The sequence below is a fragment of the Lepidochelys kempii genome, chromosome 3, assembly GCF_965140285.1.
Source record: "Lepidochelys kempii isolate rLepKem1 chromosome 3, rLepKem1.hap1, whole genome shotgun sequence".
Taxonomy (NCBI): Eukaryota; Metazoa; Chordata; order Testudines; family Cheloniidae; genus Lepidochelys; species Lepidochelys kempii.
In genome coordinates this window covers 14,806,894-14,830,233 of record NC_136382.1, presented here as the reverse complement: position 1 = coordinate 14,830,233, position 23,340 = coordinate 14,806,894, and the positions used below count along the sequence as shown (strand labels likewise).

At 44.8% G+C, this 23,340-nt stretch overlaps 2 protein-coding genes across 6 annotated transcripts in view; one reads left to right on the top strand and one right to left on the bottom strand.

Moving 5' to 3' along the window:
- The window catches only part of MMUT (methylmalonyl-CoA mutase), a 35,264-nt gene extending 26,383 nt beyond the window's left edge, over positions 1-8,881 (bottom strand). For 2 of the 3 annotated variants that reach the window (XM_073335751.2, XM_073335752.2), the window contains exons 1-5: positions 8,811-8,881; positions 7,729-8,122; positions 4,762-5,129; positions 3,151-3,308; positions 150-321 (exon numbers count right to left, since the gene is read on the bottom strand). In XM_073335751.2, the coding sequence (XP_073191852.1) occupies positions 150-321; positions 3,151-3,308; positions 4,762-5,129; positions 7,729-8,080 (1,050 nt within the window). In that variant the 5' untranslated portion in view covers positions 8,081-8,122; positions 8,811-8,881. The remainder of the gene's footprint in view (positions 1-149; positions 322-3,150; positions 3,309-4,761; positions 5,130-7,728; positions 8,123-8,810) is intronic. The other variant, XM_073335753.2, reaches the window with a different exon arrangement.
- CENPQ (centromere protein Q) lies at positions 8,151-21,593 on the top strand. Of its 3 annotated transcripts, none has more exons than XM_078852046.1 (9): positions 8,151-8,445; positions 9,940-10,086; positions 11,608-11,662; positions 13,170-13,287; positions 13,783-13,851; positions 15,952-16,081; positions 19,650-19,769; positions 20,015-20,092; positions 20,601-21,593. In XM_078852046.1, exons 1-9 carry the CDS (start codon positions 8,260-8,262, stop codon positions 20,727-20,729), a joined length of 1,032 nt encoding a protein of 343 aa, XP_078708172.1. In that variant the 5' UTR covers positions 8,151-8,259; the 3' UTR covers positions 20,730-21,593. The 3 variants fall into 3 exon arrangements, with proteins under 3 accessions (XP_078708172.1, XP_073191859.1, XP_073191857.1); XM_073335758.2 differs by lacking the exon at positions 8,151-8,445 and adding an exon at positions 8,752-8,987 and having other exon boundaries at positions 20,601-21,368; XM_073335756.2 differs by lacking the exon at positions 8,151-8,445 and adding an exon at positions 9,039-9,616.
- Positions 21,594-23,340: the final 1,747 nt, after the last annotated feature.

Here is a 23,340-nt window from a genome sequence, read left to right as displayed (position 1 = left end):
TGACATTTTTCACTTACTGGCACCCTCTATTTCCCCAACATGCTAAATAAAAGAAGCTTTTACTGTATTAGTATGTATGAATCAGTAGAACAGTTTTACTCCTAAGAAGATCACATTTGTAGAAAAGCATTTAAAATTCAAAATCCAACCTGCTCGGTAAGGGACCATCCTGAGGTCTGACAATGAGCTCTTAGAAGAAGAGATTTGGGTTCCTTGGGCTGAAACATTTTCTCTATTAATTGAGCCCAAAGCCGTCGCCCAGCTCTTAGCTTAGCTATTTCCATGTAGAAGTTCATACCAATTCCCCAGAAGAAAGACAGTCTGCAATAAGAGCACATGTCCAGGACTTTAATTGTATAGGATAATGAGCAATATAGTTCCCAGAATTCTCCATTTTTATTGAGGAAGAACAGCAGTCTCTAGGATCACCATCTGGCCCTAAAAAGAAAAGGAGTACTTGTGGCACCTTAGAGACTAACCAATTTATTTGAGCATAAGCTTTCGTGAGCTACAGCTCACTTCATTGGATGCATACTGTGGAAAGTGTAGAAGATCTTTTTATATACACACAAAGCATGAAAAAACACCTCCTCCCACCCCACTCTCCGGCTGGTAATAGCTTATCTAAAGTGGTCACTCTTAGTTTTATTTTTGAGAATACAGACTAACACGGCTGCTACTCTGAAGGCTGTCAAAATAAATAGTAATTACCTACTTCACAGGGTGGCACAGAGACTTAATGCTTGTAAGGATTGGCTGGGATGATTTAATTGGGGATTGGTCCTGCTTTGAGCAGGGGGTTGGACTAGATGACCTCCTGAGGTCCCTTCCAACCCTGATATTCTATGATTCTATGATTTTGAGAGAAAAGAAATACAATGCATTGTCATGAAAGTTTCAGAAGTGTCAAGGATGCAATTGGCACACAGAGTTACCCTCTCGACCCTAAAAGTGCTCTCTTCGAATCAGGTTTCAGGCATTCTGACAGGGCAATGAAGGGAAGTTCACACAGTTGCTGTGTCTGTCAGTGGATGAAGGTCTTAATTTTCAAGAGAGACTAATATGGCAACTGAAACACAATTAAATAAAACCTGTCTAAATATACAAATGAGGGGACTGGAGAACTTACTTCACACAAAAGAGACAACATTACAGCTCACTGTAAGTCCTGATCTTTGAGTTCACTCAGCATGCAGAGTCTACTGTCCAAAGGTTTAAGAATCTATTTCCCAATTCAGTGAGAGTCTAACTCCAATTAGAATTAATGGAAGTCACAAACATACATTAAATATGCTTCTTCTAGGCCTTCTGATTAACCTCAAGTGTTACATTAATTTAATATTGGATACCTGTCAGCCTACATAGCGCCATCTCTATTTGTAACTTTTCATAATCTGCAGTTATGATCAGGACTTGTGATTCTGGTGTCAGTCTGACAGCATCTAGAGTTGAACAAAATCCTTGGAGCCAATTCAAATTATTACTACTAAAGAAAATTGATACCTAGGCATGCCCTCAGTTATGTGAATTCTCTTGTGATATTAACAGAATTTTTAAGAACATTTCAAACAGTGTTTTGTTGGTTGAATATAGAGAGGCATAAATAAAACTACAATATGAAGAGACACCAGAGGGCTGCAATACCTGTTGATTAGAATCATAGAATCATAGAATATCAGGGTTGGAAGGGACCCCAGAAGGTCATCTAGTCCAACCCCCTGCTCAAAGCAGGACCAATTCCCAGTTAAATCATCCCAGCCAGGGCTTTGTCAAGCCTGACCTTAAAAACCTCTAAGGAAGGAGATTCTACCACCTCCCTAGGTAACGCATTCCAGTGTTTCACCACCCTCTTAGTGAAAAAGTTTTTCCTAATATCCAATCTAAACCTCCCCCACTGCAACTTGAGACCATTACTCCTCGTTCTGTCATCTGCTACCATTGAGAACAGTCTAGAGCCATCCTCTTTGGAACCCCCTTTCAGGTAGTTGAAAGCAGCTATCAAATCCCCCCTCATTCTTCTCTTCTGCAGGCTAAACAATCCCAGCTCCCTCAGCCTCTCCTCATAACTCATGTGTTCCAGTCCCCTAATCATTTTTGTTGCCCTTCGCTGGACTCTCTCCAATTTATCCACATCCTTCTTGAAGTGTGGGGCCCAAAACTGGACACAGTACTCCAGATGAGGCCTCACCAATGTCGAATAGAGGGGAACGATCACGTCCCTCGATCTGCTCGCTATGCCCCTACTTATACATCCCAAAATGCCATTGGCCTTCTTGGCAACAAGGGCACACTGCTGACTCATATCCAGCTTCTCGTCCACTGTCACCCCTAGGTCCTTTTCCGCAGAACTGCTGCCTAGCCATTCGGTCCCTAGTCTGTAGCTGTGCATTGGGTTCTTCCGTCCTAAGTGCAGGACCCTGCACTTATCCTTATTGAACCTCATCAGATTCCTTTTGGCCCAATCTTCCAATTGGTCTAGGTCCTTCTGTATCCTATCCCTCCCCTCCAGCGTATCTACCACTCCTCCCAGTTTAGTATCATCCGCAAATTTGCTGAGAGTGCAATCCACACCATCCTCCAGATCATTTATGAAGATATTGAATAAAACCGGCCCCAGGACCGACCCTTGGGGCACTCCACTTGATACCGGCTGCCAACTAGACATGGAGCCATTGATCACTACCCGTTGAGCCCGACAATCTAGCCAGCTTTCTACCCACCTTATAGTGCATTCATCCAGCCCATACTTCCTTAACTTGCTGACAAGAATACTATGGGAGACCGTGTCAAAAGCTTTGCTAAAGTCAAGAAACAATACATCCACTGCTTTCCCTTCATCCACAGAACCAGTAATCTAATCATAAAAGGCGATTAGATTAGTCAGGCATGACCTTCCCTTGGTGAATCCATGCTGGCTGTTCCTGATCACTTTCCTCTCATGCAAGTGCTTAAACCTCAGTGTCCGGAGTACCAGATCTCACTCCTTGCCACTGCAATCTTATGCTAGTTAAAAAGTCAGCCTGTGACATGGAAATTATCTTTGTTACTAGCACAGTTAGGAATGTCAGAGTCCAAACGTGAAATTAAAACCTAGAGTTTCTATTCATTTTCCAAAAATCAGCTAAGTACTTGTGAATTTGTTTTACCTACCTTGGTGCAAATTCATCAATGGTAAGACCAGCTTGGAGTCCAGTTCTGCAGTACTCCAATCCATCAGCTATAGTATAAGCTAATTCCAATATGGCATCAGCTCCTGCCTCCTGCATATGGTACCCACTGATTGAAATGGAATTAAATTTTGGCATGTTCTGTGTTAACAAAAAAGCAATATTGCAGGGAGGGCAGAATCAGATAATTGTACTATTAGGGCTAGATTCGCAAAGAAACTTAGGCACGATGATGGCGAGTGCTCTAACCACCAGGCTACAGAGTCATTCCCATCCTTGCTCTCTCTTTGGTGCAACCATTCTTGCACAGTGGAACAGCTTCAACATTTGGCTAGGCACTTACCAGAAAGGTGGTAGATCCTGTTCAAATTCCTTTACCCACTCAGGTAGACCGGGGACTTGAACCAGGGGTCTGCCACATCCCAAGTGAGTACCCTAATGACTGAGCTAAAAATTATGAGGGAGGTCCTACTCCTCCTCACCCATCGCCATTTTATGTAAGTTTGTCTGAAGGGCCCTGAACCGGTAAGTGAGTTCTGAGCATGCTTACTGGATCAGGCCCAAAGGCAAAATAGGTTGAGGAATACCTTTGATCTGCTACTTCATTGCTGTGGGGATTACAAATTCAGCTGACTGGCATGGAACAGCATTGGCAAAAGCAGAAACAGGCACCTAGGGAACATTTACTCCAAAACTAAGATGCTGCACAAGTTTAAGGGCCTACAGGGCTCAGGGATAGCTGAGCAGGGCCTTTGTGAATCCCAGTGGGGACTGATTCTGGGATTTAGGTGGCTGAAGTGGCAAGTTGGTGCCTAAGTTCTTTTATAAATCTAGCCCATAATGCTTAAAGACAACCCCATTCATTGTAAATTACAAATCAAAAGTAAACTTGTTTCTGGCCAAAGTCTTCTACTTAGACATTTATACTCTACTCATCACCTTGATATTCTGCTGCTTTTCCTCCTTAATATAGCCAGTTTGTTTCTACTTTTCTGCCCCAACAGCTAATTAGTTGTTTGAGCTTTAATTATCTCCCACCACGATTACTAAAACCTCATCCTCTGGTCTCCTTGATGGTTACACTGTCCCCCTCAAACCTATCTAAAATGGTACAGCCAAAATAGTCTTCCGCAGCCAACATTAAAACCACTCTTTTTTAATCCCTCCACTGGCTCCCCCTTGTCCTGCATTTCAAAAATATCGAACTTCTGCTTGTATTCAAGACTCTGCAGCACTCTGGCCCAGCCTTCCCTTGTCTCCTACCTTTGTCTTCTTCCATGCTGACCTCTACGCACAAAACAACCTGCCAATCCCCATTTGTCAAGCTTTCTCCAGTGCACCACGCACATCCTTCCTAAATCTCATTTCTTCCTTGCTGTCTACCGATAGTGATTAATATCTAATTTTCCCCAAATGATCAAGATGTACATACCCCATTGCCATATGATCTTATTATTGTAAACCTTGTACTTCCCATCCTGCATTGTTTGTTACTAGCTACCATGGTATCTTTCTCTTTGTTCTGTAAAGTGTCTTGTGCACATTTGGGCACTGCATAAATAATATAACAGAAGCGAATTAAAATAAAGAATACCTTTGATGTGTACTGGAAGATGTCAGCAATGATCCTCATCGATGGTTCTGGAGGGAAAATGTATGTATTTCGAACCATGAACTCCTTGAGTATATCATTCTGGATTGTCCCAGTAAGCTTGTCTTGAGGCACCCCTTGTTCTTCCCCAGTTACGATGAACGTGGCCAAGACAGGAATTACTGCACCATTCATTGTCATGGAAACTGACATTTTCTCTAAAGGAATTCCATCAAAAAGGATCTTGGTGTCTTCCACCGTATCAATGGCAACTCCAGCCATTCCAACATCACCACGGACTCGTGGATTGTCTGAATCATAGCCACGGTGGGTTGCCAGATCAAAGGCAACTGACAATCCTTGCTGTCCAGCTAGGTTCATGAAAACAAACAGTAAAACAAGTTTGCTTTAGGAATTGTAATTAACTTTATTTTATGTAGTCAAGGTCTCAACTGATCCAATTTGTGGTGTCACAGGCTATCTTCAAACTTCTCTGGAGGTCTATTAGTTTCTGTGGAATTTAAACTTTCATTCAAAAAAAGTTTCTAACTCTTACTGTGGTAAAGATAATCATGTTTTCAATGTGCATCAATGCAGCTCTGAATCTGTGGTCAGAGAATGAAAAAATAGCTTTTTAGGGCCAATTGCTGGCACCAAGTAGGGAATAAAAGGCCCAAAACATAGTGGAGCTGCCACTGGGCAGCAGAAACAAGCTCTGTAGTGGGGCGTCATGTCATGTGTGTTATGTAGGAGGTCAGACTAGATCAGAGGGGGGCAAACTACGGCCCACGGGCCACATCTGGCCTGTGGGACCCTCCTGCCCAGTCCCTGAGCTCCTGGCCCAGAAGGCTAGTCCCCAGCCCCTCCGCCACAGCCTCAGCTCACTGCGCTGCTGGCACAATGCTCTGGGCAGCCTGGAAGCGCAGCTGCAGAGCCACGGCCTGACCCGGTGCTCTGGGCGGTGCACCTGTAGCATTGCCAGCCACTGATTCTCCAGGCAGCGTGATAAGGGGGTAGGGGGTATTGGCTAGAGGGCAGGGGAGTTCAGGGTGGTGGGCAGGGGGCGGGTGTGTGGATAGGGGTCGGGACAGTCAGAGGGCAGGTATCAGAGGGGTTGGATGGGAGAGTGGTCCCGGGTGGGCAGTCAGGAAAGGAGGGGGGGCTTGGATGGGGCATCAGGGGGCAGTCAGGGGTGGGTGGTCCGGGGCTGGTCAGGGGACAGAGAGCAGAGGGCAGTGAATGGGGCAGGAGTCCCGGGGGGGGGGGGGGGGGGCATCAAGGGACAGGGAGGTTAGATGGGGCAGGAGTCCCGGGGGAGCTGTCAGGGGGCAAGAAGCAGGGACGGAGGGGGGTCTGATAGGAGGCAGGGGCCGGGCCACACCTGGCTGTTTAGGGAGACACAGCCTCCCCTATCCAGCCCTCCATACAATTCTGGAAACCCGATGTGGCCCTCAGGCCAAAAAGTTTGCCAACCCCTGGACTAGATGATGGCAGTGGTCTCTTCTGGCCACAGAATTTATGAATGGGGAATTTAATGGTGTTACAGAGGCAGTATCATGGAGCGGCCAGTATATAAACTGCTATTTGTATCCAGAATCTTACACTCTCCACTTACCAGCTGCTGCTAAAACCCATGAACTGTACTAGTGGCAGTGACGTGGGTATATAACCTCTCCATGTCAAAGCACTAAGTTTAGAGGAGGATTCCTTTTCCTCCTGTACTTGCACTTTGTGTAGGAGATTCAACATTAAGTTTTCATAGAGATATGAACTGCCCCCAATTCATCTAAGGGGGATGTTATCTCTGAAGCCTAATGATAGAAATGTGACACACTTCTTTCACTGTTGATCATGTTTGCAGGAACATCCAGCAATTCTGGGATTGTGGATAGATAGAAAGTATCATCACTCCACCACCATGCAGTGCAATTATACAGAACTTTTCACTGAGTATTTCCAAATAATTACACAAGATTAAACATTCCTGTTAGATGGTTAAGTATTAATATACCCACTTACTGAAAAAATGTGTGATATGACAATGGCAGAAACAGGAATACCAAAAACCCTGACTACAAATTCATTTGCCAACCACTAGGTCAGACTCCCACTTAAACACTTGTATAAAAATATATTTGTAACATTCTTGCTCCGTGATAAAACTATGGTTTGAGGACAACATTTACACAAAAAAGCCTTTCTGAAGAATAAGTTGTGAAACAAATACTCTGTATTTGGAACTTTTTAGTTAATGGGACTTTCACTATTGTTTTGACTGGTAAAATTATACTGCCCTTCTCCTCAATAAAATTTTGGGCTGTATTGCGGGCAAGAAAAAAGATGTAGTAGAATGAGCCCAGGTGGCTCATTTCAACAGTGGCTGAATTACTTCTGACATCCAGACTGTTATAACAGTATATTATTTCATTGTATAGAAGAGATTGGTTAGGAAATTTAACACTTTGAAGAATTATTGGGAAATCTGCTCTCAAAAACCTGAAAATGTCATCTCTGGGAAACTGGGTTGCCTACTATGCTCTGAGCTAAGCTGCTGGATATTCCTAAAGTGTAAATTAGGGATGTAAAACATTAACCGGTAAGCATTAGTCTTACCGGTTAACCGCCTTAACTGTTAGCTCCAGCCATATCGGCTAACCGTTTAAACAAAAAAAATTTTAATTGTTTAAATGGTTAACTTTTAAAACAGTATTTACATCCCTAATGTAAATATATTTAAAATGCACTGTATAATAGTTAAATCTAGAGTGCCAGGATGAATATTAAAAGTTTAACTAAAACTGACAAAAAAAATTAGCAGGTTTTCCACAGCAAATTTGTCCCCTATAGGGCTATGACACAAGACTAAGTTGTTCCAGGATCTCTGCACTATCCTTGCTAGGCTTAACCTGGAACGCAGCCCAGCTGCTGCCTTTACGCAGGCAGAGATAGAAAGGTTAATATTAGCTTTACCCTTGATGTTGTCCTTGTAGAACTTGTTGCTCTCCTCCACTGTGCTGAAACCAGCATATTGGCGGATAGTCCATGGCCTGTAAGTATACATAGTGGGATAGGGTCCCCGAGTGAAAGGCTTCACTCCTGGCAGCTCCTCAGGAACGTTTTCTGTGTCCCTTCTGGAGTATAAAGGCTTGATGGCAACTCCTTCTGGGGTGTGCCATATCAATTCCTCTGGATTTTTGCCCTTCAGCTGCTTTTTAGCCATAGCAGCCCACTCTGGATGCAGAGGTTGCCGGTGTAGGGAGCGCCACATGATCTTGGAGTGGTGTGGCCAGAGGCGCAGAAGCCCATCCTTGGCCCTCAACATGTCTCGCTGTGTGGGCCACCAATGTGAGAAAAGCTGAGGAAACTGAAAGTATATAAATAAATACTGTGCATTGCCATGTTGTCTTTCATGGGAAGAGCTCAGGTGGGGGGAAGCTGAGTCACACAGCAGTTCAGTGGCTTGCCTAAATTCCCACAGCGAGTCACGGCCAGAGACAAAGGATGGAAACCCCTCCCCGAGGAACACTCGACCTCAGAACAACTATACAGGGAGTAAAACGAACGCCCCCCAGCCCCGAAACCAGCTGGAGGGAATTCAGTAGAGACAAGCGCAGAGCCCGGCCCTTGGGAAGGAAAATCCGGCGCGCAGCTGCAGGTCCCGCAGCAGTGCGGAAAAGGCAAGGCAAGGCAAGGCAAGGCAAGGCGGGGTGGGGTGGGGTGGGGTGGGGGGGGCAGGCCTGACGGCGGATCCCAAAGCGAACAGGAGCCGGCCGGGCGCGGCCGTGGCAGACAGGGCTGGGGCGCGTTAGCCGGCGGGCGTGGGGCAGGCGCAGCTGGGGAGGGGACTCCCGGAATTAAAGCGAAGGGCCTCGCGAGCAGCCCGGGGGGGGGGGCTGACAACAGCCGTGGGGAGGTCGCGGGGTGTTATGCAGCGGCCGGGGGCCCACAGGAGGCTGCCAAGCCGCCGGGGCGGAAGGAAAGGGGGGTGGGGGAGGGGATTTAACGGCCGGGGCCCGCTCCCCAATGGCGTCACGGTCGGGACATGCCCTTACCCCCAACCCCCGTCCTGCTCCTGCTACCCGTCAGCCCCAAACCACCCCGAGTGCGCAGGCGCGCTGGCTTGGCCTCGGTGTGCGCATGCGCGCTACAGCGCGGGAACGCTGTCTGTAACGGCTCGGCGGCGTTCCGCCGGGCACCTGGTCTGGCTCTGGGGTCGTTGAGGAGGAGTGGTGAGTCTCGGAGGGGCCGTGACGGGCCGCGCGATGGGACTTTTTTTTCGGGGGGTTGGTCAACGCGACAGCATCAGGTAGCCGTGAGGTGAGAAGGGGCGTTAAGGTGGCCGAGACTACATCTCCCGGCATGCAGTGTGCCCACTGGAGTAAACGTTCTATGGCCGGGGTGGCGATGCATGCTGGGGGATGTAGTCTTTCATAGCGTCAGGGATCCCCCTTCCAGTCATAAACCGTATGTTTATGGCCATATCTCTCTCAGCCCACCCAAAGGGGGCCCCAGTTACTCAGATTAGTCCTACCTACTGTCACGACAGTCCCTTATGTCATGACAGTCACTGCCAGGAGACCCAGCCCGGTGACCTTCTCCCAGGCCATGACTGTCACCGCTGCAAGAACATAATCTCTATGTCATGACAGTAGCTGCTGCGAAAAAGGGCAGTGACATGGTCTCTGTGAAGTCACGAGAGTCCCCCCTGCAAGGCTCTCATTGTCCATCATGTCACGACAGTCACTGCCACAAGACTCAGCGTCATGACATTGACTCCCATGTCACGACGGTTGCGGCCAGAAGCCTTGGCAAAGTGGCATCAGCCCTGTGTCACAGTAGGAGCCGCCTAGGAGAAGCGGTAGGAGGAGGATGTAATGTAAATAGTCTTTGTAACATGCATGACATTAGTGTTTATGATCACATAACAAACAAATGTTGGCTAATGGGTCTGGGGAGTAATGGGGGCAAGGGTGTCTGTGGGCACATGTAGAATATCCAATGGCTTCTACATTAGGCAGCAACTGGAGACATTTACCAAGGGAGCGATGCACTCAAATACACAAAAGGTTATGCTGTATTCAACATAGACTTCCTGTTCAATAGATGTGTGTTTTGCACTTCTTTATAGATTATAAATCTCTGTCTCTGTTGACCTCTACTTCTCTCCCCACTGCTTTAAAGATCATGAAACATCACTGTGCTCGTCCCCCTAAGGCAGGGAAGTCTGTCAGAGAAGGAGCAGCACAAAAGAGGAGCAAGTCACAGCAGCACCCAGAACCTTCCAGCAAAAAAGCAGATGGAGGACAAAAACGGGGACAAGAGAAAGAGGTCATTACATTTCAGACTAATCAGCCCAAAGAAATTAAATTATTCAAGTGGGAAGAGAGAATATGCCATCCTTCTACTAATGTGTGTGTGTGTGTGGAGGAGAGCTTTTCTTTGAATATTTGCTTAACTTGAGCAAATATCCACTCTGTTCAAGATAAGCATGCACCTCTTCTCTCTGCAACACACAGACTGACTGGAAAAGACATGAAAAAATCCTCAGGGCCTGGAGGAAGTAGCTATCTGAATTTTATGTGATTGGCCAGGAGGGGGCAGTGTAGTCCCATAGCTTAACAAAACAGAACTGACCATTCATCTATTAAAGGGATGTATTCTAGAACTCATTAGTGACTACATCGGGGTGGCCAACCTGTGGCTCCAAAGCCGCCTGCAGCTCTTCAGAGGTTAATATGCGACTCCTTACCTAGGCACTGATTCCGGAGCTGGAACTAGAGATGCTAACTTTCCAATGTGTTGGGGGGTGCTCACTGCTCAACCTTCTGCTCTGCCCCAAGCCCTGCCCCCGCTCTACCCCTTCCCCCAAGGCTCCTGCGCCGTACCCTGAGCCTGCCATGCCTTCACTCCTCCCCCCCCCCCCCCCGGTAGCCTCCTGTGCACGTGAAACAGTTGATGGCGGTGGGGGAGTAGGTGCTGATTGTTGGGGGCTGCCAGCAGGCACTGGGGAGTAGATGGGAGGCTGCTGATGTATTATTGTGGCTCTTTGGCAATGTACATTGGTAAATTCTGGCTCCTTCTCAGGCTCAGGTTGGCCATCCCTGGAGTAGGTGATTAGAGCAATAAAATCTTAGCTCAGTAATTTCTTGGAGAAAGTGGATCACTTCTGGCTCATGGTCTTCAGGGCACAAGATTGACACAGACAGCTTTCTATCTGAAAGATGTTCCTTGTCACAATCAGCCTTATGAGCATCACGGTCCCAAAAAGCTGTTGAAAAGAGATTAGGAGAAATAAGCCCCTACATTTTCTCATCTGCAGACTTGCTTCTGTAATGTGAGAGTTAAAGAGGTCTGGTTATAAGTTGCTTCCTCCTGTTTAAGACTGAAAGAGGCCTGCAGAACTTGTAAGAGATATGCTCTTATTTGAGAATGTGTGCTCCATGACTATGGCTGCACAAACCAGAAAACAAGCCTTTACTACAGGAGAGGCGACCAATGGCAAAAGGCCATTGTCATGTAAGCAAATGCCTCCACAGTCCTTACTACCAAGTGGGTCCTTGGTAGCAAGTGGATGGTCCCATACACCAGAAAACATTTACAGGCAGTCCTCGGACTTACAACACAATTGGTTCCTGAAAATTGTGTCGTCAGTCGAAGCGTCATAACTCGGAACTGCAATCCACTCCATTGCGGAACCGAGCATCGAAAAGTCAAAACCACTTGTCATAAGTCAATCAGGGTGTCACTTCAGAAGCATCGTAAGTGCCGTTAATCGTAAGTCAAACGTCGTAAAGTCGAAGATTGCCTGGACACATTTCTTTCTGTGGTGTAAATTTTCCTTTTTACCAGGTCACACAGCCAGCCAAGAAGAGAGAGAAGCGACAGAGGGAGCAGTCCCCAGAAGGTACAAATTTCCTTATTTTCTGTGCATGTCTGTATCCCATCAATATTTTAGTGCTTTGCCCATAAATCCATACTCTGAAGCAACACTGAGAACCGGAAATAACTCATAAGTTTTATCAAAATAGGATTACAAATAGGCCTCCTTTTTTTTTCTGTGCCTGACAAAAAATAAATTAGCCTCTGTATAATCTTAGCCAAGATGCATTTCTATTTCTTATTAAAATATATTATTTTACTTCCAAATAGTATGTTTCTTTTCTGTTGCCTGCTTGTGGTGGGGCCTGTGTGTGTCTATCAGGACCACAAGGGTCCTCATTTTAACTTGCTCCTGATCCCTTGATGGCTACTGGATTATTGTGTACATGGTACTTAATATACAAAGAAGTAGACAAGGTCCCTGCCCTCATGAGTAGGGCTCCATGTCTGTCACACAGGTTGTGGAAGTCACGGATTCTGTGACTTTCTGCAACCTCTATCACTTCTGCAGGAGCCAGTGTGACTGGCCCCAGGGCTACCTGCTCAGGTGGCCCTGGGATAGCCACACCACCCACTGCTTGAGCGGCCCCGGGGACAGCTACATCAGCCACTGCTCCAGCGGCCGTGGCCCCCGGGCAGGTGGCCAGCTGGAGCAACTGCAGTCTGCAGCCCTAGGCAGCGGTCCCTGGCCACCGGAGCATCCACGTTCCGTGGCCCCTGGCACTTGGAGCCACTGGCCCCAGGTACCCCCTCCCCCCAAGTAGCACTCTTCCCCTGCTCTCCCCTCCCCCCAATATCTAGTCACCGGTATTTTTAGTATATGTCATGGACAAGTCACGGACAGTGAATTTTTGTTTATTGCCCGTGACTTGTCCATTACTTTTACTAAAAATACCTGTGAATAAATTGTAGCCTTACTCATGAGTTTACCATCTAAATCTATTCCTTTTAGAACCTTTAAAACTGCTCCTTAATCAGTCTGGAGAAGTCACTGCTAAGTGACAGAAAACATTCCCTTCTCCTTCTCAAATAGAACATGCCATCTCTGCAGCACTTCCAACTTCTGCTGCATCCATCAGTTTAGAAATCAGGGCTGGAAATCAAACCTGAGTCAGTCATATATTGGTGCCTAATGTCACTAGCTCAAGTGTCACTGGGGAGGAGGATGTGTTATGGACCAGTAGCTAAAATAGCTTCTTAGGGGCTTACTTCTCAATCCTTTCACCAGTTTTATCAATTATGTTGGGAGGAAATCATAATAGAATGAAAGCTTCTTAGGGCAGGGACCACATATCTTCTGTGTGTTTTACATCACCAAACATACTGTCAGTGCTTTAGAAATAACTACTACTGACAGTGTGGACAGGGGTCTGAGATGCTGTTTCTTTGGGGCAGAAAATCTGCTCTTGAGTTGATAGCTCAGTCATTTGGGGGTCAGAGAAGTAACTGATTTACCATAAAGTTTTTTATCCAAGTCCGATAGGTCACATCTTGACTGTTTCTCCTTCTCTCTGTCTTTCTGATACCAACAGAAACAGGTTCTCGGGGCACAAAAAAGGTGAAGTTGGCCCCTGGCAAAACAGCAGCATGGCAGCCACTCCCAGCCAGTAGCATCGACCACCTGGGAGGCATGATGGATTCAGTAATATTGCAAGTATCAAGCACCACCGCATCTCATCCCTCAGCCAAGGCTTCAACCACATAAGACCAGGAATCTCATTGTTTCCTCAAGTAATTAGGAGGCTTAATGTAATAGCTAGTAAAAAAATCATTCTGAAAGTGTCCGAGCAACTAATCAGTTCTTGAGAATTCAAAACACTGTAGCACAAGACACCAGGTCCATCTGGTACTGGAACTCTTCATTTAGAAAGCATGAGATGAGATTTGGAAGGTGTTCTCAGCCTGGGGTAGAAAGAGGCCTTGAGACATTTAATAGATAGTGGGAAAAATAGACATACCCAGGTAAACTGACAACATAACTGGCTATATTTGCAGTTCAGCAATATTATTTCATGGAAGCTCTGCTAGATAGTCATGTCTTGTGTGACATTGCTGATCATATAATCCCATTCTAGGAAGTTCCATATATATATATATATATATAGGTTCTGTGGGAGAAATTAACATTTTGCTTTTTCCTTCTAGATCCATTCTAAGTAAATCAATACAAGAAAAAGATGACATTCAAAAGCACCTCAACCTCCTGAAGGAAAGGTAATGAGTGGTATGGAAGAGACCTAAGGGCTCTCAGTGACTTTGTAATGTATACCTAGAAATGTTCCTTCACTCCCGGGAGCTGTCACCTTCAGGAAATCTATCAGAGGGAAGCTGCTGTATGATCAAGAAAGGGAAATCTCAAGAGCATATTTGCTGAAGTGGATGAACAAGATTTGTTCAAAGTGGCAGAGCCTCCCTTTAACCACCTTATATAGGCAACAGGCACTCAGACAGCATTCCTGAGAGCTGCTGGAATGAACTATATGCTCTAGAACTGTATTAGAAAGTGAGATATTGAATTTGGCAATTCAGAGCCACGATCATTTTGTGACATCAGCGGTTTAAAAAAAAACAAAACCCCTCACTCAGGTTATTAAGAGCTGTGACCATTAATAGCATGCGTGGAGAAGGGTAATCTCGTGTTGGGCATAAAGTGCAGCCTTCTTGTACTTCATTGCTCAGATAGCCAGTTATACTGTGAAAGATTTGTCTTCCTTTGGAGTGGCGATTACTGGCTACTGCCAGAGGCCAATACCAGACTTGATGGACCAACATGAGACGCCATCACCTGATTTCTGGAGGTGCTGAGTGTTCGCAGCTCTGATTAACTTCAGGGAGAGTTGTGGGAGCTCAGCATTTCTGAACATCAGACCAAGCTATTTCACACTGGACATCCAAAAATCAAGGCACCTCCAAAATTAATGGCCACTTCTGAAAACAGGTGTAAAGCTCTTGCTCTGACATGTCTATGTAGTATCTTTAACAAAGGCACAGGACACTGTATAAAGTTACTCAAATGAATGGGTCCAAATTGGGAAACAGGAAGTGCTGCACATAAGCATTTAGTTAGTTTTATTTTAAATGGTGAAACCATCAGAACAGCACAGATAGTACTTAGAAGTAAGTTTCATATCCAGGAGCATAGCCACAACATAACCCTAGCTCCTAGTACCTTTATATTATATCAAGAACAATTAAATAGGGTATTGATTCTGACCTCCAGTAACTGAAAGGGGTTATAATGTTTGTCTTAAATCCAAGGCTATTTAGTTCTTTGCAAGTTAATGTTGTATTTACTGAGACGCAATGTAAATATTTTATGATGGGAATAATTTATTGACATAGGTCAGTGCTTGTAAGCATATGGGCTGTAGCACTGGGTATGAGTTCCATCCTGAACTTTTATAATTAGACATTACTGCAGTAAAGACTTACGATAATCCAGCCTTAAAAAGATGACATTTATGAGCAATTCCAGCTCCTTCTCCTCTCTCTTCCCCCTTCTCCCCCCTCAAAAAAAGAGTCTTGGCTTTAGTAGATGGTAAAAAGATGACTGAGCAAAGGTACAAAGAATTAGCAAAACTAAAGGATGAACCATTACGAATACTTGTTTTAAGCATCAGAATCCTCAGTGAAAAATCAATTCACATGTCAAAACTGATCTTCATTGGTTTAAATAATTAGAGCCCTTCACAGATGCAAAAATTTCCATCCACACCCGATCAGCATCCGCAATAATTAGCTTGTATCCGATCCGCACTCCACCTTTTATATGTATCCGCATCAGCGCCCTATCTCACTGAGAGCCCTGCAACAGATACAAACATTTGGATCCGCATCCAGTCTGCAAAGATGGTAAACACCACAACTGCATCCATGGATATAAAGCAGATATCCACAAATTTGCAGGGTTCTATAAATAATAACACTAAGCACTTCCACAGCACTTCACAAAAATTAATTAATCTTAAAGACCTGAGAATAGTACTAACCTACTTAACCTTACGGATGCCAAACTGAGCCAAAGGGATTAAGTGAGACCACAGCAGACAACACCGTCATAGCCAAGATAAGACTTCTAGAGTTGCTGGCTCCTAGTTCTGTGCTCAGGCATCTAAACCCACACCACTCTTGAAAGAGAATTTCAGCCCACTCTCCCTTTTTTCTTTCTTGAACACTTTGGGCCCTTTACTTGAGTGAGAGAAGCTCTGGGATTGGTATGTGATGAACATGTCGTCTCCCTATACAGGTCTTTAGTGGGTTACCTTATTTTTAAGGAACAAACACGTGATGCTTTTTTATATATATATAATCAAGGCTTCTGAGACGTTACAGGACCCTGAAGGTGCCTGTTGGGAAGCTAAGCAACCTGAAAAATGTGCCGAGTCTTAAGGTGGCAGAGAAAGAGAATCTCTCATTCAATGAAGAGGCTGTGGCACTACTGCAGGTAAGGGAGACATGGGGCAAAGGGGGTATGGGATAGGAATAAAAAAAAGTATAAATCCTTGTTCTGCTCCCCAATAGATTCTAGCCTTTCAATGGAAGGACCATTTACTCTAGGGGTGGGAGGGGAACTTCAGGTGTGCATGTTCTCATTCCTGAGCTTCACTTCACACTGCTGCATTGAAGGATCCCAACTGTGCACTGGAGAGACTACAGTCTCCTGGGATGAGGAGGAAATTCAGTCCAGGTTCACTCAATCCTGGTCTTATTCACCTCTTTTATCAGGCACTTTGTTTAAAAAAAAATTTCTGATGTGCATCACAGTACAAAGGGGACCAAAGACGACACAGGGAATTCTAGACCAGTCAGCCTAACTTCCATACCTGGAAAGATACGGAAACAAATTATTAAACAGTCAGTTTGTAAGCATCTATATGATACTATGGTTATAAAGAATAGCCAGCATGGATTTGTAAAGAACAAATCATGCTAAATCAACCTAATTTCCTTTTTTGAGAGGGTTACTAGTAGATGGGACCTGGAGTAGTGGGTAGGGTTAGGTCCCCCCATCAGCCACTCGGGAAGTGGCCTTAGCCCCCAAGAAGGGGATAAGACTCAGAACTAAAAGTCTTCACATCATCTCTGGGCCTGTTGAAATTATAGCTTGGAGGACATGGCTTTCACTGCTCCTTTTCCTGTGGTGGGGTATGGTTAGGATCCTAAGGCTTCCAGCAGGGAGCCTCAAAGGGCCTGATATACCCTATCACAGAATGTTGTTTGTAAGACATGGGAGGTAGTTGTCCTGCTCTACTCGGCACTAGTGAGGGCTCAGTTGGAGTACTGTGTCCAGTTGTGGGTGCCACACTTCAGGAAAGATGTGGACAAACTGGGGACAGTTCAGAGCAAAAATGATAAAAGGTTTAGAAAACCTGACCTATCAGGAAAGGTTAAAATAACTGGATGTGATTAGTTTTGAGAAAAGAAGGCTGACAGGAGGACATAAGTCTTCAAATATGTTAATGGCTGTTTTGAAGAGGATAGTGATCAGTTGTTCTCCATGTCCACTGAAGATAGAACAAGAACTAATTGGTTTAATCTGCAGCAAGGGAGATTTAAGTTAGCTATTAAGAAAGACTTTCTAACTAAGTGTAGTTAAGCACTAGAATAGACTTCCAACAGAAGGTCTGGAATCCCCATCATTGGAGGTTTTTAAGAACAAGTTGGACACACACCTGTCAGGGATGGTCTAGGCATACTTGGTCTTGCCTCAGCACAGGGGATGGACTGAATGACCTCCTTTCCAGCCCTACATTTCTGTGGTTAGGTAGTAATATTTGAGCAGATCTCTGATGTGCAGTTCCCCTTGTTATGGTAGTTTGGGATAACACAAATTTACAAGTAACCACATTGCCTGTTTCTTGCTGGGGTGGGGGTGTAAATTTGGCACATAATTGGATTCTGTGGTGGTGATCACTAATCTAACTGATTAGTAACCCAGATCCCTCATCCTTTCAAGGTCTTCACACAAGCATTCTATTAGACAGTGAGATTTCGTGCTGTGGTTACTCTGGAGGCTGAGATGCAGTGGACGGTGTAATGAGGAGGCGACAGAATTTATAGTGTGTTGTATAGTGTCGCCCCTCTCCCCGTGAAACTCCATAGTGGTGGTGAGTAAGATAGCACAAATGACCACTATGACTCAAACTGGTGACCTTAAAATCTGTTCCTGCTTCCTCTTTGTTTCTTAGACTAAGTCGAAAAATGGCTGTGGATTATCATTCCATATTCTAATGCTACAGGGAACAATCTATATCCAATTTGACACTTCCACAGACAAGCAAATCACTGTCTTTAGCTCATCTGCCACAGAGCAGGAAGGAGGCAGGGCTCTGTGCTTGATGGAAAGTTAATCAGGAAGTGCTGTGTAAGGCCACCTACCATGAAGAATCATTGTGTTCAGTTTTAAAACAAAATCCCACCAAACTTGCTGGCAGACGAGGAAGTACTGAAGATGCTGAAACAATATTTTGTTATCCACGTCTTGTTTCTATTGGATTTCTGCCTCCACTGTTCTTGCCTGTGGGTAGCAGGGAAAAAGAGGCATCCTTTCTTATGTTATGGAAGAAATCCAATATGGCATGTTCTGGGAAGGACAAGAAAAATTACAGCAAAAAGAAAAGGAGTACTTGTGGCACCTTAGAGACTAACCAATTTATTTGAGCATAAGCTTTCGTGAGCTACAGCTCACTTCATCGGATGCATACTGTGGAAACTGCAGAAGACATTATATACACACAGACCATGAAACAATACCTCCTCCCATCCCACTCTCCTGCTGGTAATAGCTTATCTAAAGTGATCACTCTCCTTACAATGTGTATGATAATCAAGTTGGGCCATTTCCAGCACAAATCCAGGTTTTCTCACCCTCCGCCCCCCCCCCCCACACACACACAAACTCACTCTCCTGCTGGTGAGTGAGTTTGTGTGTGTGTGTTTTTTGGAAAAAGGGGGGGGGTGAGAAAACCTGGATTTGTGCTGGAAATGGCCCACCTTGATTATCATACACGTTGTAAGGAGAGTGATCACTTTAGATAAGCTATTACCAGCAGGAGAGTGGGGTGGGAGGAGGTATTGTTTCATGGTCTCTGTGTATATAATGTCTTCTGCAGTTTCCACAGTATGCATCCGATGAAGTGAGCTGTAGCTCACGAAAGCCTATGCTCAAATAAATTGGTTAGTCTCTAGGGTGCCACAAGTACTCCTTTTCTTTTTGCGAATACAGACCAACACGGCTGTTACTCTGAAACCTACCAAAAACTACAGCGTACGCAGGTGACAGTCCGTGCCTGTGCCTCTCACACTTCATCTGCTTCAAACTTCCCCTTTCCAGTGTTTTGTTCTTATGGTTTACTTTAAGTGGCAACATCAAACATAACCCTGAGCTGGCTGTTCAGAGGGATTTTCCCCTTTGAGTGTCTTTTGGAGGCAGAAATAACCTTCTGAATTGGAGAGAATAGGAGCCACCTGGTCTGTCATTGAGTCAGTAAAAGAACTCAACATCTCTGCATAGAACCTGACATTCTATTACATAAATATTATTTACAATATCATTTTCAACTTCTCAGAGCATTTGTCTTCCTCTCTGATTCCCCTGCAAGAGTTCATGTAGATGCATAAGGTGGCTGTCATCATGGTATTTTAACAGGAGCTTATCTGGCTTATTTGGCTCATCTAGTCAAACTGTGTCTAACAGAAGAGCAGCTGTGGGGTTGGGAGAAGGTGAGACTGGATTCTTAATTCCATGCTGGAACTGAATCCAAGCTTCTTGTTCACAGACAAAGATCAACGACCAAGTCGTAATAGAGCTCTTTTGTTGCTTCATACAAATGCTGTCAGGTGATAGAAAAGACTTCAATCCTTTTAATTCTGTTGATTTCGTGTTCTTTCTTGAGCATCCGTGTTTGTCAGGGAAGTTAAAGATAGGACAGTTTGGGTGGGACTCTAGCACAATGTTTTGCATATAAACCGTTTTTAAATGTATTTGTTGTATTCTTTCCATTTTAACCCAGGAAGAAATAACAACAGCTGTGCAGACTGCTGAGAACACAGACGAGAATATTCAGAGCCTGCAGGACAAAATCCAGAGTCTCAGGAACCGGTTGGAGGAAGCTGAAGACAAGGCTAAGAAGGTATCTTATAACAAGATTTGCTGCATTGATCCCAGGAGGGCATATTTCTGGAACCAACCAGTACATGATCCGTCAGCAGAGGGCCTTGTGTAGGAGAGACACACCTGGGATTAGGAGTGTGCATTTTCAAGGATTTCTAAACATCAGGGATTTCTGTCTTTCAGGATTAAGAAAGTAGGAGGATGGTGGCACATAAAGAATCTGTTTGCATCTGTGATCACATTTTATTTTTCTTGCTTCTCTAGGTGTTCCAGAAAAATGGTACAGGAGTCCTCAGCCTTCCAGAACTCCCAAAGCACAGTCTGACAGCACCCACTCTGCAGGTGAGCAGGGACAGGGCACCATGTTTTCAGAGACCTCCCAGCCAATGAGGAGGAGACAACAGAAGCCATACTGCCCTTTCTAGCGGGAATTGTTAGCATTTCCCCTCTCCTTGGCAGAGCAATGTGTTTTGCGTTTGAATAGTCTGTAAACTACTCTGAATAAGAACTGTCTGCCTATCCCTGATCCCAGAGAGAAGTTTATTAAATGGTCCCTTGTGAGATATTTCCATCCAAGTGTTAAGGATCACTACCCTCATGTCACCTTGTAGACAGTTGGGACTGCACTGGAAATAAAGTCTTATTGGATGGAATTTCTCCTGGACTCTTAATGGCTTGTCTACACATAGCAGCAATGTGCAATGGGTGGGAAGAGAGGGAGGTGTGTGATTTCTAAAACGCACTCTCATAGTGCGCAGTGTTGCTCCCTGTAGACGTGCCCTAAGTGAAATGGTTAGGTCTTGTATTTCTCTCACCCATTCTCCATTTTCCTTCCTTTCTTCCTTCTCAGGAGGAGATTCTGAAAATCCAAGACCAGAAAGGTATTCTGAAGGACCTAAGCACCATCCAGCACTCAGCTGAGATGAAGAACATGTTGACCCTCCTTGAACAGGCCTATGAGAAGGTGGACTCCCTTTGAGGAATGCATACACAAAGTTATGCTGAGGCAGGCTTTATTTCATGGTCCAGCAGGTGTTGATCCTGTGACAATTTTTTTGCTTCTAAAGACTTGCCTTCTGCAATCACCAAGTGTCTATTAGTCAATCTTTTATCAGCTAGGTGTTGGCACAATATATTGATTGTTGCCTAGTGGGACATTAGTGACATGCTGCTTTTTCACTTGCGTAAAGAGCAGACATGTAGAACCTAGCTCATCCACAGAAGGACCACTTTTAAATAGTGTATATATTGTCTATTAATAAACTGGGTTATGGCTGATATTTTCCATTTTCAAACATTTTTTTTTTGTGGTTCAGAGAACTGACTGACTAGAGGGAGATTCCACTAGCTCTAATATTGCATTGAAAGGTCTGGGTTTCTTTTCTTGTCTTTTGGAAGACTAGGATTGTTTCATTATTAGGTCTGTCATATCAGAGATATGAATTTAGTACTTCTATGGACTCAACATTCACTCTAAAGAGAAAATAAAATCCTATTTGAAGTTGAATGATGTAATAGATATTTTATTTAAAGAATAGTTACTAAGCCACAATAAATACTCCTTTTTTCAAGCAAAATTAGGTCTGTCTTTAAATGTAAATCAAAACACCTATGTGGGAACCTGAAGTTAAAGGATCAACATTTCATTTGATCAGCTGGACAGTATTCCTTAGACTCTTAGTCCACTGCATAACAAAGGCACTTGCATCTGGTTCAGTAGGGCCTAGGTTTATCCTGGGAAATGGGCAGGGATAAGAAAAGTTTATGGTGCAAGTCTCAGAGTTCTGTACTCACCTCTTATTTCATTAATTCCCAGGAAACCTTTAGTTTTGGAAAAGGAAAACAAACTAACAAATGCATACAAGAGAGGTCAGAACCTGGAAGGAAATGCACATTTTAATGTCTTAACTTTTCCTGTGCTACTTACATATCTGGGGTTCCAAATGAGGAGTTTCTAGGAATGATGCTGATGATTTCCCATACGTGGCTTAAAACTTGTTGCTGCCTTCCCCTCTCTCCAGCCTGAGGGGTAAAGAATTCCACCCCCAGCAGTTTTTCCAATTTGAAAGGGTACAGCCTCCCTATTGGTTCCCCTGGTCAGGTGCCAACTCAGGTTAAGCTTCTCTTAACCCTTTACAGTTAAGGCAATTAGGGTACATCTGCTAAGGAGGATTCTATAGCTACTAACTGGCTGGGTGTCCATAAAAGGGAGCTACCCCCCTCATTTATCACAATGACAAAGTGCCTCTCCTTTTGTCTTCAGCTGGCTTAAAGATGTCCTCTCCACCCTGAAAGAAACTGGAACAAAGGACAGTAACTACAGGGGTGTAAGTGATTGCTGGACCCAGACTAGGAAGGAGCCCAGTCTGTGAAAGAAGCTTATGGAACATCTCTGTAATCAGTTTCTTAAATGTATTCGACTTAGATTAGCATGTTTTGCTGTGGTTACTTGCTTTGTTCTGTCTGTCATTACTTGGAACCACTTAAATCCTAGTTGTTATACTTTTGTTTGTTAATCCAGAGTAAGTAATACCTGGGGAGCAAACAGCTGTGCATATCTCTCTGTGATATAGAAGGTAGACAATTTGAGTTTACCCTCTATAAGCTTTATAGAGTAAAATGGATTTATTTGGGGTTTGGATCCCATTGGGACCTGGATGTCTGGGTTTTAGAGACAGGAGCAAGTCTTGAGCTGTTTTCAGTTAAGTCTACAGGTTTGGGGCACATGGTTCAGACCTTGGGCCTGTGTTGGAGCAGACTGGCTGTCTGGCTCAAGGCAGGGTTCTGGAGGCCCAAACTGGCAGAAAAAACTGGCTCAGAGGTAGTCTCAGTACATCAGGTGACCATCCCTGTCAGTGGTGTAGTCAAGCAGGATCTGTGCACAGCTGATTGCTTTGAGACATTGGTAGTGATTTTAAGTGTGGTGGCTAGAGAACAGACCAAGTGGTTACTAGTTTGTTTTCTGTTTTGATTCGGGTAAAGGACATTAGCACAAGAAAGCAGGAAAATGACTACCAGTGAGGCAGCTACAAAACAAGAGCTGGCCAGACTGAAAGCAGAAGAGAAGGCAAAGGACTGTGAGTTTCAAATGAAGCTCAAAGAAGCAGAGGCAGCCAGGGAGAAAGCTGCTCACAATAGAGCCATGGAAACCCAGAGGTTAGCCCTGGAGTTCAGACACTGGGCTTCAGTCTCAGAGGCTAGCACAGCAAGATGCTCAGCAGGAGACAGAAAGAGGCAGCTAGCCTTGTGGGACAACAAGGTGATGGCAGTGGGTGGATTGGCTGAGTTTGTAGACTCTTACGAGCAGTCACAAGCTGCAATTAAACATAAACCATTGGCAGAGGGGGGTACAGGGTTGGTGGAAAGCAGAATCACCATTTTTACCCAGGGGGGAAAGGAGGCTGGGCATTCACCTCCCCATTCCTCTGTTACTCATCCCAAATCTCCTGTACAAGCAGAGGAGCCCAAACGGTGCTATCATTGTACGTCCACTGAGCAATAAATGTCCTTGGCTGAGTGGAAACAAGCAACAGGTAACAAGTGAAGCTGCTGCTTTTCAGAGCACAGGGGTATCCCATGCTACTTCCTCT